The 14,708-nt window shown below is 37.8% G+C and overlaps 1 protein-coding gene across 50 annotated transcripts in view; it reads right to left on the reverse strand.

Moving 5' to 3' along the window:
- Positions 1 to 14,708, reverse strand: part of EPB41 (erythrocyte membrane protein band 4.1) — a 174,582-nt gene that overhangs the window by 58,416 nt on the left and 101,458 nt on the right. For all 50 annotated transcript variants that reach the window (XM_070610471.1, XM_070610464.1, XM_070610448.1 and 47 more), the window contains exons 8-9: positions 5,890 to 5,977; positions 848 to 1,000 (exon numbers count right to left, since the gene is read on the reverse strand). In XM_070610471.1, the coding sequence (XP_070466572.1) occupies positions 848 to 1,000; positions 5,890 to 5,977 (241 nt within the window). The remainder of the gene's footprint in view (positions 1 to 847; positions 1,001 to 5,889; positions 5,978 to 14,708) is intronic.

The following is a 14,708-nucleotide window of genomic DNA, read 5'->3' on the forward strand; positions in this document are numbered from 1 at the left end:
CATCCAGTATTTGCATGCTCAGATAACAAGCCATTTTTCACCAGCAGATGGTGATATATACACAAAAAAGCCACTTCCCTTTAGCGTGGTGCTTTCTTATTCAGAGCTTTCACAGCTGTCATCTCATTTAATCTTCAAATCAGTGATGACAGAGGAGGTGTTACCTCACTCGAATGATAAGGAAGCTGAGCTTAGATTTGTCCAGGCTCTTCTGCTTAGTAGATGGCAGAGTAGGTGCTAGAATACTTTTTTTTGAAATTTAATTCCTATTTAATTTTACACTGTGCCATAACAGCTCTTGAATATACCAGTTAAATTTGGCTAGCATTAGTACATCCTGAAACTTGACCACCAACTAATCACTGAGTTATCTGGTACAAAGTTGAACATCCAACCTTATTAAAAATCTAGAAGTTGACCTTAGGACACATTCTCAGTAACTACTAGAAGTTACACATACAAATAAATTTTAATTATATTAGGTAAAAAATTGGTGGTGCAAAACATGAGTAATCCAACCCCACAATTTAAAAATCTTGTGCTATTTAATTTAAAAATATTTTTCCATCAAGATTTTACCTGAAGTCAATAAGAACAAGTTTATCAATCCAATTTTCACTTTTGGTCATTATATTTTTACTTACCTAAAAAAAACTGTCCAGAAGACCAGTAGTAAGGAATAGAAGAAGCAATCACAAGACTGATTCATTTAGAAAACAGAACTATCAGCTCCTGAATAATTAGCTACAGAGAGACCTCTTAGATGATTAACAAGGAAACAGAAAGGAAGAGATGTTTTAGATATGGTCTGTATTTGATCCAAGGGGAAAGAAACTCAATCCTGTACCTCTCCAGGCCGAATCTTGATGAAAAAGCTGCTACGTTTGTAAGAAATCTTCAGCACTTTGGGCCAAGGAAAGCGGTTAATTCTCAGCTTATCTTTGTAAACCAGAAGGCCACTAGAGCAGACGCCCAGGATGATATCCACCCCCTCCAAGTCCTGAAAAAGGAAAGTGTTAGCATTTCAGTCTTGAACAAAGTACTCACCACACTGTCAACTATTATTACATAATCTGAAGATATCAACAGCCAAAAAGCACTTACAGAACACACAATGAAAAATAAAGCTTACCCTAACAATTATAACCCACGGGACTATTCAGTCTACGTAAAAATGTTCTTACTACACAACATTTAAAAAAAATCAATGCTATTACCTATCACGAATGTCTTAAAAACGTCCAAATCAGACTCAGTAATTCTATTTCTGTAATCTATTCCAAGGAAACAATTCAAATCTCAGAAAAAGCTTTATACATGAAAATGTTCCGAGTGCTATAAGAGTGAAAAACTGGATATAACCTAAGTATCTAAGCATTAGCATTAAATCTTTGTCCATTCATATGGTGAAATACAATGTGACCATTAAAATAGTTATAAAGAATTTGGGAGATAAATGGGAAAATAATTGTGTTGTAATATTAAATAAAATAAAGCAGGATAGGGGCTGGCCCCGTGGCCGAGTGGTTAAGTTCGCGCGCTCCGCTGCAGGCGGCCCAGTGTTTCGTTAGTTCGAATCCTGGGCGCGGACATGGCACTGCTCATCAGACCGCGCTGAGGCAGCGTCCCACATGCCACAACTAGAAGAACCCACAACGAAGAATACACAACTATGTACCGGGGGGTCTTTGGGGAGAAAAAGGAAAAAATAAAATCTTTAAAAAAAATAAAAAATAAAAAAAAAATAAAGCAGGATAAAATTGCATATACAACTTAATCCCAGCAATATAAAAAATACATAAAAGATTAGTATACCAAAATGTTAATAATGGCATTCTTTAGGTGGCATAATTATGAGCAATTTTGTTTTGGTGAGGAAGATTGTTGCCAAGTTAACATCTGTTGCCAACTTCCTCTTTTTGCTTGAGGAAGATTGTTGCTGAGCTAACATCTGTGCCAATCTTCCTCTATTTTGTATGTGGGACGCTGCCACATCATGGCATGACGAGTGGTATGTAGGTCCGTGCCCAGGATCTGAACCCACAAACACCAGGGCACCAAAGCAGAGTGCACAAACTTAACCACTACACCACCAGGCCAGCCCCAAGTAATTTTTCATTTTAGTTTTCTACATTTTCAAATTATAATAAACATGTATTATCTTTTTAAAAAAAATTTAAATATCACAAAACTAATATATATGTAAAAAATTCCAACAATACAGCAAGGATATAAAAAAAGAGTAAAATTCTTTCTCCTCCCCCCACACCTCTTAACAGTAACCAGTAATAATTTGATAATTTCTAGATTATCCTATTTTCTAGGCACATACAAATATGTGTGGATAATATCCATATATATATATATATATATATATATTTATATCACCTTTATAATCAGGAAAACAACTAGAAAAAAACTGCAATTCAGTCCTTGTGGGTGGAAACTGCATCTTAATCATTTCTATATCACCCCAAATACCATCTATTATCAACAACATGCTCTGTAAGTGTTTACATTGAGTTTGTTACCTACTCATATTATTATTCATAACTTATTATGGCAAATATCAGTAAATCCTTTGCCTCTGATTTACAAAAATCTTGATTTATGTAGCTTGATAAATTAAAGAATTTCAAGGTATTTTAGCAACAACATACATTAGGCTTAAACCTGTAACCATTACTATCAATCACTTCATTATTAGTGACTCTGAGGGAATATCTGCTTTTCTCTTGTCCAAGAAACACGGACATCCACATATCTAAGCCACTGAAGGCACCAACCGCTATAAGGAGCAATACAACCGCTACCACCACCGCCACCCCTTGAAGCCACTATAAAACGTCGCCGGGCTTGTACCTCATCTATCTTTACCACAGTCCTCCTAAAACTGAGCCTTTGCATCCTCTGAAAAGGCTTTCCTTAATAATCCAAAGAGAGACGCTAATCTACTTTTACCATGCCCATCTGTATATGAAAATTCTAGGGTAAACATTCATGTTCTCATTTTGGTCTCCAGTTCCAAAATACTCACACCTATCACTATCATAACCAGCAAACAATTACTACGGCAGCTCTGGTTTTATGTTTAAGTCAGCAGACCATATGACTTCCTGGAGGCCAGGGCTTAGGGCTCTGTATACTACCAAATGTACACGCACAATTATAATTCTTGTTTTTCTATAATAAAGTGGTCATCCCTCCAAAATTCATGATAAGTATAGAATTTGACTCTATTCCTGTATAAACTCTGTATGAGAGAATCTCAGATTCTTATAATTACTGATGTTAAGTATATTAAATTACAAATACCCCCAAATCAAGAAGGAATAGTAAGATAAAATAAAGCCATGTTTACATGCCTCTTTATTAAAGAAATTTTAAAAATTAAATATATAACATTAACCATCTATGTCTATAATTCAAGGAGAACAAGTCTCACCTGAGTTAATCTCTACAGATGACTATTTACTCAGATAAGTAATCAAAACTCAGTTCAATGCTTCTAGACTACTACTTTTCCCAAAATGAGTACAGAGAAACATATTAGTGCCTATATGTGTTATGTACAAGCACAACAGAGAAATAATTACATACAGCTCCAATTCAGTGACTGCACAATTGAGAATTTCCCAGAAGATGCCCTCTTGAGTTCTTAAAGCCTATGGGTACAGTTACATCGCTCTCTTAATTATATGTTTTGGAGAAACAATTTGCTTTACAACATTTGAGAAAGGAACATGCTGCCTGACTTCTTCATTCATTCCTGATAATTACTGAATCGACACCAGCCTCCAGCAGAAATAGAGAAGCAAGACCTAACAATTTCAGTTCTGGAAATACACCCGATCTGATCTTCCTACCATCTACTTTAGAGATTCATAGAAATTACAGTACTCAGCCCAAAACAATCCAGAGCAACATCTTAAGAAAAACCACTAACATACAATGAAATTTTATCAGAATTAATAGAGTCTAGATAGAGAAGAAACTTCAGATATCAGGTATTCAGGTTGGGAAAAGTCTGAAAGGTCATTTAAGTCCTATCATCCACAAGATGTTTGAATGTCCTTTTCTAAATTCCTACCAAGTGATTATTTTGCCTGTTCTAGAATACCTCCAGCAGAGAGCTCACCGCCTTCTCAGGTAGCCCGTCTCATCTTTGAATAGCTCTGACTATTAGACAACTTGTTGAATTGAGCTGAACAGTATTTCCCTCCACTTTCCATTTTATTGGCTCTAGTTTTATATCTTGGAGACAGTAAAATCTCCGCTTCACATACCAATCCTTTAAATACACGAAGACAGATACTATGTTTTCCCTAAACTGTCTCTTCAGTGGGCTAAGTATCTCTGCTCCTTTGCCTGTTTCTCATGGGACGTGGTTTTGACGCCCCTCATCATGCGTCCTAGTTAAGTTCCTCTAAGTGAACCTCAGATCATCCCCTGAGCCCCTTCCCTCACAAACTCCTCAAGCCATTTCAGCAGCTGAAGATGAGAGAAGTCAAGCAACTTCCCTTAAGCATTCATTCTATTAGGTGGTATTAAGCAGAACTAGGATTAAAACTCAAATTTCCAATTCCCTAACCCAGTGGTTCCCAAATGAGCCACTGCGTTTGATCCCGTGTGCATTAGAATCACCCAGAGAGCCTGTTACAACAGATGGCTGGGCTCCACCCACAGAGTTCCTGACTCAGTAAGTCTGGGATGGGGCCTGAAATGCGCATTTCTAACAAGTTCCTAGATGATGCTAAAGGCTGGTTCAGACACCACACTTTGAGAAGCACTACTTTAGGCCAATGGTTCTCAGATTCAAGCATGAATGAGAATCATTTGGGATGTTCATTAAATCTTGAGATTTACTCTCGCCTCCAAAGTAATTCAGTAAATCTGGGAGGAGCCTGGGAATCTGCATATTTAATAAACACCCAGGTGATTCCAATGCAGGTGATGTGGCTGTGAAACATGCCTTGCTGCCACTCTATACTTTCAAAAGTACCTGCATTTTAGGAAAATATCAGTTCTTTCACTCTAGGTGCTATATCTTTTGATTCTTACAGTGGCTTAGGATGTGAAACTTCATTCTGATGGCAGAATTGCAAAGGGACAATTCAATTTATACACTGGATCCTCTTGATTGCGTCAATTGATCGACTTAAAATTCTTTTTTTCTCTTTAAAGATTTTTTATTTTTCCTTTTTCTCCCCAAAGCCCCCCAGTACATAGTTGTATATTTTTAGTTGTGGGTCCTTCTAGTTGCGGCATGTGGGACATCGCCTCAGCATGGCCTGATGAGCAGTGCCATGTCCGTGCCCAGCATCCGAACCAGCGAAACCCTGTGCCTCCCAAGCAGAGCGTGCCAACTTAACCACTCGGCCACAGGGCTGGTCCCTCTTTTTTTCTTTTTAAATTGGAGCAGGCAAACTGTAAATTCTTTCCCAGTTCTTTCACTTTATATTTCTTTGTCCCTACATGAGCCTTATATGCTCAGTCTTTTTTTTTTTTTTTTAGGAAGAGTGGCCTTGAGCTAACATATGTTGCTAATCTTCCTCTTACCCCTCAACCGCCCCACGAAACCCCAGTACATAGTTGTATATACTAGTTGTACATCCTTCTAGTTCTTCTATGTGGGATGCTGCCTCAGCATGGCTTAATGAGTGGTATGTAGGTCTGCGCCCAGAATCCACATGGGTGAACCCCAGGCTGCTGAAGCAGAGCATGTGAACTTAACCACTAGAACACCGGGCCATCCCCAGACTTAAAATTCTAACAAGAGCTACTCTCTGTTTTGAATGTTTTATAATACCTCAGATAAAGGTTGATAATAAGTATTATATGACACAGGTTCCACACATGCATATTAATAAAGGCCAAAGTTATCATTACCTTTGCTTTGTGAAGGTCAACGCCATACATAGACAACTTTTTGGCATTCTCAAGAAATTCCAGGTCGGCCTGAGCTGGAGTCATGGACCTTTGATAAATGAAAATAAAAAACTCCTTCAGCGTCACAGTCTCAACATTTACAATAATAACATTTGTATATTAAAAGTACTTTATATAAACACATAAACATACATATACCAAAATGTATTTAGATCTATTTCATAGTCCTGAAAGTAGAATGTTACAAAGAACTCATCACTATCTGTGTCTAAATAACTGAAATACGCCTTAGAGATTGGAGAAACAAGTCACCAAAAAGATGTCCGAAGAAAGTTTTTTAAAAAAATCCCATCAGTTTCCTTAGAGCTGCCTCCTGCCGCCATCAGTTCTGCCCCTCCCACTCCCCAGCCTTTTTCTCCAGCTCACATAAACTCCTCCCACTGATTCTTCTTGCCAACGAGGTGACCAGATTAAATCCTCTGGGGGCATGGTACAATTTACAATATCCCCTTAGCCGCCTTTTTCTCTCCATACCCCTGAATTGAGTTATTATGGAAATTAAACAGGAGGGCAGCTGAAGTTACTTAACTGGAGACTCTTAATGGGGGCAGGCTTGATGAAAAGAAAATCTCTGGTAACAGATGGTGTCCTGCCCACTGATCTAAATAAAATAAATTGGTTAATGGAAGCATGTAGATAATAGGGCTGCTTTCTCTGTTATTAAGATGTCTTCATTACTAGGCATATAATGAATTAGATTTGTTTGAAAACAACCAGTCTCATTGTCTAAACACTCACTGTGATGGTCTTTCCTTCTCCTTTATAACTTTCCTCTTTTGAAAAGTGCTCATGAACTGTTCTGTTAAGCTTTGAAAAAAAAGATATGACTCCTAGAGCTGCACTTATTCAGACCAATCCAATATAACTTCATAGTAACAATAATGCAGCCACACCCTCAAAGAAAATCCATGTAACTGCCTAGTTCCCGTAAGATTTTCCCGTAAGATTGCCTCAAGCTACACAAAGCAGCGGTGGCCTATTCACTTAACAGGAGGAAGTCTCTTGCAAACCCATCTGTCTTTACGCTCATTAAAAAGAACAAAGGGTTCCGTGGAACAACCACCAAAAACGAAAAAAAAACATCTCAGGAGAGAGGCTGAAGATTTGTTAACAACTCAGTCTCCCTGAATAAACTTCTTTTCACAAGTGCTAAACCATTATAGCTGAGTTCTATTTATTAATGGATCTGAAATTGAACCCTAAAAAAAGAGAATGGAAAAATTAACACATATGCAAGTCTGCATACTCAAGTCATTAAAAACATCTCAGAAAAGTTCTGTAGTTTTTTTTCCCCATATAAGTTATACACTTTTCTAGTTAAGGTTACTCCCAGTTATTTTTTGTTTGTTGTTGTTATTATTATTGATGGCTGGAATTTTAGGATTTTGAAGCTGGAATGGAGCTTGAAGATTGCAGAGTCCAACACTCTCATTTCGCTGATGAAGAAACAGGTCATGGGCAAGTTAGGACTTCGTTTAAGGCAGCAGGCTTTAGTCGAGACTTATGTCACATCACTGCAGCTGGAATCCTGGCTCCTGCCCTTAAGACCTGGTGTCTCCCTCAATCTCCTAACTATAAAGTAAGCATCATAATAATACCCACTTCTAGATACCAGGATAGGCAATGACTTTTTTGTCTTTGCTGAATGAATGCATGTGACTAGTAGGATAAAATGAGATAACGGTTGTGAAACTGCTTTGTAAAATATAAATTTTTGTTGTTATCGCAACCTTAGGTTTCTGATGGTACAGCAGTATATCTATATGCAGCTCACAAAAGAGAAATAATTTTGATCACTTGAATTTGAAGACAAATTTTAAAACATTAAATGAAGCAATATGATAGAATCTTCCCCGGGGCCAACCCAGTGGTATAGTAGCTGAGTTTGCGTGCTCTGCTTCAGAGGCCCAGGGTTCAGGGGTTCAGATCCTGGGCCTGCACCTACGTACTGCTCATTAAGTCATGCTGTGGCAGCATCCTACATACAGAATAGAGGAAGACTGGCACAGATGTTAGCTCAAGAACAATCTTCCTCAAGGAAAAAGAGGAAGATTGGCAGCAGATGTTAGCTCAGGGCCAATCTTCCTCACCAAAATGAAAAAAAACAAACCCCAAAAAAACCACCTTCCCCACACTCACTCCTCCAACTCTAAGGGACATTAATGGGGTCAATTTGAATATAGATTTACATTTCAAACTGTAGTTAAATGCTTTTCTAAGTGAGCATGCTTTAAGCATATATTAAGAAGAGATCTTTAATTTTAAAACTATGGCTTTCTTTGTTAGCTTTTTTTTTTTTAAAGACTGGCACCTGAGCTAACAACTGTTGCCAATCTTTTTTTTTTCTGCTTTATCTCCCCAAATCCCCCCTGGTACATAGTTGTATATCTTAGTTGCAGGTCCTTCTAGTTGTGGTATGTGGGCCGCTGCCTCAACATGGCCTGATGAGCACTGCCATGTCCGCACCCAGGATCCGAACTAGCGAAACCCTGGGCCAGCGCAGCAGAGTGCGTGAACTTAACCACTCGGCCACGGGGCCGGCCCCTCCTTGTTAGTCTAAGATAATTTATATTTGGGGTTTAGCTGATACCTGCACTTAAAATTTTTTATATAATTTTAAAATTTTTGAAACACACAAACTTAAAAGTTACCTGCAATACAAAAATTTTTTCCTGAACCACTTGGGAGTAAATTGTCAACCTGATGACCCAGCACTTCCAAAGACTTTGGTGTGTAATTCCTACAAACAAGGACATTCTCTTACACCACCTCAATACAACTGCCAAACCAGGAGATAAGCATTCACACATTACTGCCATCTAATCCTCAGACCTCATTCAGCTTTAGCCAGTTGTTTCAAAATGTTCTGTACGGCAGAGGCACCCAGTTCAGCATCAGGATTTTCACTTAGTTCCTGTCTCTTTCGTCTTCTACAGTCTGGAACAGTTCTTTAATCTTTCTTTGACTTTCATAATCTTGACCTTTTGAAGATTACAGGCCAGTTATTCTATAGAATGTCCTTCAATCTGGGCCTGTGTGATGTTTCTCCATGAGTTACTTCAGGTTATGCACCTTTGACAGGAGTATCATAGAAGTAGCCCTGTGTTCTCCTGCGTCCTATCAGGTGGTACACGATTTCAATTTGTCCCTTCACAGATGATGTTAATTTTGATTACTGATGTCTGCCAGGCTTCTCCTCTGCGAAATTCCTCTTCACCGCTTTGTAATTAATAAACATTTTGTGGGAATGTATTTTGAAACCTTTTGAATATCCTACTCCTTGTCAAACTTTCAATTTATTCATTTATATGAGTATGGACTCATGGATTCTCATTTTGTTCAATGCAATATAATAAATTATTTTCCTTTTTTATTCTAGTGCCTAAATTGTCCCAGATTCGCTCAGTGAGGGCCTCTCCAAGCTGGATTCTGTGTCCTTCTGACCAATTCTCATCATTTTTTGACACCTCCTCTGGCACAATGTAGAATTAGAGTGTGTGAGTACGTATATATCTGTGTGCGTACCTATTTATATCTATCTATCAGAAATCACGAGTTCACACTGAAACCTCCCGTTCTGATGCAATACCACAAAGATCATTTTATTTCTCTCTCTCCTTAATTTGTATCTCCTTTTACTGACAGCGAGAAACTTGGCTCTAATTATCCTTGAAATATTGACTAATTTGATCAACTCCCTGTATATAACTCTCATCACTGCCACTGATCCCTCTCCCACGTGGATGCCCTCACCCACGTGGACTCTGAATCCCTCAGGCTGGGCTGCTCCCCACACATGGATGTCCTCCTTACCTCTCTCAGGTTCTGACTCCTGGTGTTAGGCCACCCCCTCTATGGACATCTTCTTCACCCTGCTCAGCCTTCAACACCCTGTATCAAGTACCACCCCCTATGGGTGCCCTCTACCCTATGCAGGCCTTACCCCAAGTGGATGCCCTTCCCACTCTGCTCTGCCTCTGATAACTACCATCACACGCCCACACATGACTACCTGCTTCATCCTATCTGAGCTCTGACTCTTCATGCCAGGCTGGCCCCCCACCCATGCACACTCTCTCCACCCTCTGTAGGCCCCAGTGTCTGCTGCCAGTCTGCCCCTCTGCGTGAATGACTATCTGGCTCTACCTCACCTAATGACTTTAGAACAAAATCGTTTCAGGAAGCTTTCTCTGATTATAGAAATCATACACATTCATTGTATAAAATTTGGAAAATATCTTTAAGAGCATAGGAAATAAAAGAAAATCTCCCATAATCCCACCACCCATAGACATTTGTGCATGTAAGTATAACACATATTTTACAAATTTAATATCACAAACTAACTTATTTTCAACTTAAATTTTAAAGATCATGGTTTTTCCTAAATTTTCCAAGACTCTTGAAAGTAATAGCAAACCAGCTGGGAAGAGATTAGATACCTCTAAACCACGAGTACTGTCTTGGATTTATTCAGTACCACCTAATAATTTACGACTTGAAAGTAGTGCAGCTTACAAAAGAACCCAGCCAGGGAGCCTCGGCGCTGGTTAACTCTTGCTCATTAAAAAGAGAAGTTATAACAAAGTTTCCCGTGTTTATTTTGAGCAAGTGGGGTCAGGATATAGATCCATTCAGTCAGTTCCAGTGTTACGTGACAGCCTTTTAATAACATTTAGTTGCGTCTCCTAATTAAGGACTGTGATTTCAAATAATTAAGTGGGGGAGTACTGAAACGTTTACATACCTTCCTAGTACCCAAAAATGGAGGGCAGTTAATTTGAAAGCTTGATTTGCTAGTGTAAATGTAAAGTGTTAATTATAGCTTCAAAGTCTCTGTCTGGGCAAAGGGCCATTACTAAGGCTTCCACGTACGTAGGCCGTCTTCTGTTTATCTGAGGACCAGGGTGGTATTTGCTTGTACTTTTCAACGCAGAGTGAAACGCTTCTGCCTAAGCAGAAGTTTCTTTGGATTGGCTAACATGCCATGTTGTTGAACACAATTAAAATTTCCACGTGGCTTTCTATTTGTGTGGGTTGCCAATCTCTCCAAAAAGGAGCAAGTAAATTCCAGGATGACAGACTTCTAAATTTTCTAGTCATGGAGATCCATTATTACTCAATTTCTATCCATATCCCTAATAGAACATCAACTGGACCATATCCCTCTGTCCTCTGAGATTGTTTCACTTATTTGGGTTTAAATTCTAAGTTCCAAAGAGTGGTTCTCTAAACCCAGACTCACATTCATCACTTGTAAAACGAGGATAAGAATTTATTTTATTTTTTTTAGTGAGGAAGATTCACCCCGAGCTAACATCCATTGCCGATCTTCCTTCATTTTTTTTTTTTTTTTGCCTTGAGGAAGATTAGCCCTGAGCTAACATCTGTGGCAACCTCCTCTATTTTTCGAACTAGGATGCCTCCACAGTGTGGCTGATGAGTGGAGTAGGTCTGCACCCCAGATCCAAACCCATGAATCTGGGCTGCTGAAGTGGAGCGTGTGGAACCTTAACCACTTAGCCACAGGGCCGGCCCCAAGAATTATTATTATCCTAGCAAACATCTGAATTCTCACTATATAATAATCATTGTGCTAAGCACTTTACATGAATTTTCTGATTTAACAGTCACAAAATTCACATTATCACCCTTATTTTTCAGATGAAAAAATTGAAGCTTGGAGAGCTTAAGTAATTTACTAAGAGTCATAAAGTTAATAAGGAATATCTGAATTCAAAGTAAGACAGGCTGACTCCAGAGCCTATGCCTTTGTCTTATTGCCTAGCTCACTGGTTCTTAAATTTTTTGACCTAAGGATCCCAGCACTCTTTAAAATTACTGAGGACCCCAAAGAGCTTTTCTTTATGAGGGTTTTTTCTACCAATATTTACCATATTAGAAATTAAAACTAAGAACACTTTAAAATATTTATTAAATCCTTGAAGAATAACAATCATAAACTCATATTTTAACATGAATAACTTTTTGTGTGAAACATAATATTTTCCTAAAAGGTAGTTAAAAAGTGACATTGTTTTACAAATTTATAAATTTCTTTAATGTCTGGCTTAGAAGACAGCTGGGTTCTCCTATCTGCCGCTGCATTCGATCTGCTGTAGCACGTTGATTTGGTAGTATATGAAGAAACCTGATCTCACACAGATACACAGATGGAAAGGGGAAGATGGATGATCAAAAATATTTTTCTTTGATACTACACCAAAACTCAATAATGACAGTTTCTTAAATGTTAGCTGCACTGTGAAATCTGAAAACATACCAATGAACTTTTTGTACCATGTTACATTAAAATCCATTGATCTATCTTGCGTTCTGAGTGGACCTTTTTCACCCATGCATGACTTTGTAATATCATGCATTTCACGTCTGAAAAATATTGGTTCATCGAGTAATACAAGTTTTCGAAATGTTGATACATTTCATTGTATAATAATATTTAAAAAATCATATTCATTAAAATCATCACCAACTTCATCAGAGAAGTCTTTAAGTATTTGGAACCTGTCAACATCATGACAGCAAATATAAGTCTTCCAAAATTCTAATTTTCACTTGAAAGCTTGAATTTTGTCATTAGCAACAAATACTGTCAGTTGTTTACTAACTCTAAAAGTACTGGCTCACTTCATTTTTGAGAAAACATCTGCCAAATAACCAAGTCTGAATAATCACAGTTACTCATTTTTTTCCGAGTGAAAATGGTGTTCCATAAAAAAGGTGACTAATTCAGCTCATAATTCAAAACAATTACACAAATACTTTTCCTGGAGACAACTGTTGGACTACAGTATGCAGCCAAAGGGCTTTATGTGTGCTTGCCATTTAACCACATACAATATTAAATAGACATATATTTAAGATTTAATAAAATTAACACTTTTTACTGCTTCATCAAGAAAATTTTTAAGTGAACTGGCCCTTTTAGTTTTATTTTTAATTTCAAGTTAAAAAATAAAATAAAAGTACATATTGGTAAAGAATATAATGACTACTAGTACACTTTGGTGCCATTTTCTTGATTTGTGCTCCACCCATTTCAACACAGTGAAAAAGGCAAATAATATCTTAGTATTATTATGAAAAGAATTTCAACCTCATAAACCCCTTGAAAGAATCTTGAAGACTGCCAGGGGCCTGTAAATCACTTCTGGAGAACTGCCAGCCTAACTCATAAGGGTGGTTATAAAGATTAAATGTGGTATTGTATATAAAGTGCTCAGCATAGTATCTGGCACATAATAGCAGACACACAATAATTAGCTGCTTATAATTATGATGATGATTATGTAACAATGCTACAAAGGAGAATAAGCACTGATGAGACTATAAAGCCCTCCCAAATCTGAGATTCTGCTATAATCAAATAACAAAAGAATCATCAGAAATAGATTTAAGGGATCTATGAAAATCTGTCACCACTGTTTTCCGCTGTTTGGCTCCACAGCAGCAGTAAAATATTTCCTTTTATTATTTTACTATTTGCCCAAAGATTATACTACTACTAATAAAAATCATTTTTAAATTATTAGAAAGTAAAAAGAACATTCCCCTACAATCCTGACATTCTAACAAATCAAATTATTTTAATTGATTGTTTCTTCCCATTATGTGTTTTTGTATGTATATATGTATGTGAACATATATTTATCTTTTTACAAATACATAAAAACTTCTAGAATCACAATCAGAATATAAATAAAAATATTTAAAAATGTACTTAAGGACAATGCAACATCCTTAAGTTACATCAACAAGTTGAAAGTGGTGCGTTTAGTGGTCTTAGACATCCGGGCATTGGAATGTGTATGCCCAAACTTGAAAAGCAAACTTTGGCAGTTCTCCTTGGAAACAGTGTGATCCCAGGAGAGAAGACTGATTCTTATAAGACCACTGCTATGTAGATTGTAGACGTTAAGGCCCTTATTATGGTTCCCACGACTGAAGCACCAGAACCTACAGGGGCAATAAGGCAGCCAGGATTGGGGCACCTTGAGTTACAGCTCACTTATTTGAAGCACCCCAATCCATGCAATGCTAATGGGGTCACTCCAAGGAAAACGAGATGGTGCAATGGCTGGACAGAATACTTTTTACTACCATGGAAAGCCTACTAAGACCAGTCTTTGGACTTCTCTCTTAGCGGTGTGACCTCTGGAGCATTGTAACCCAACTCACGCTAACATAACTCAGGGTACTAACTCAAGGCCAAGATCAGACATTCACATTAATAAGTTAAGTCAGCTGGTAAAATTTAGCCATAACAAGTTACTTAAATAATAATGGGATATATGGTAAGAAGAAACAAATTATTCTGGCACTTCAATATTGGCTAACATTTATTGAATTTTTACTACATAAGACACTGTCAAGTCTTTCCACACATTACCTTTTATTATCCTATAAATCACCCTATTTCCCCTGAGGTAATGATCTCCATCAGACATATAAGGAACCTGAGGCTCAGAGACATTAAGTGAATTACGCAAGGTCACAAGGCCAGGACCAAGCAGAGCCAAGATTTCAACCCAGCTCATTCTGACCACAAGCCCTTGCTCTTGATTACTGTGTTATGGTACTTTCCAACATTACCAATTATTGCCATGAAAAAAAGCAGTGAATTCAATGAAGACTTTAAAAAATACCTTCAGGGGTTTCATGGGCCCCCTGAAGTCTACCCACGGACGTAGATCTCAAGTTAAGAACCCCTTCTCTAAGGATGTCAAGAAACTTAATAC

This window comes from Equus przewalskii, chromosome 2 (assembly GCF_037783145.1).
Source record: "Equus przewalskii isolate Varuska chromosome 2, EquPr2, whole genome shotgun sequence".
NCBI classification, from domain to species: Eukaryota; Metazoa; Chordata; class Mammalia; order Perissodactyla; family Equidae; genus Equus; species Equus przewalskii.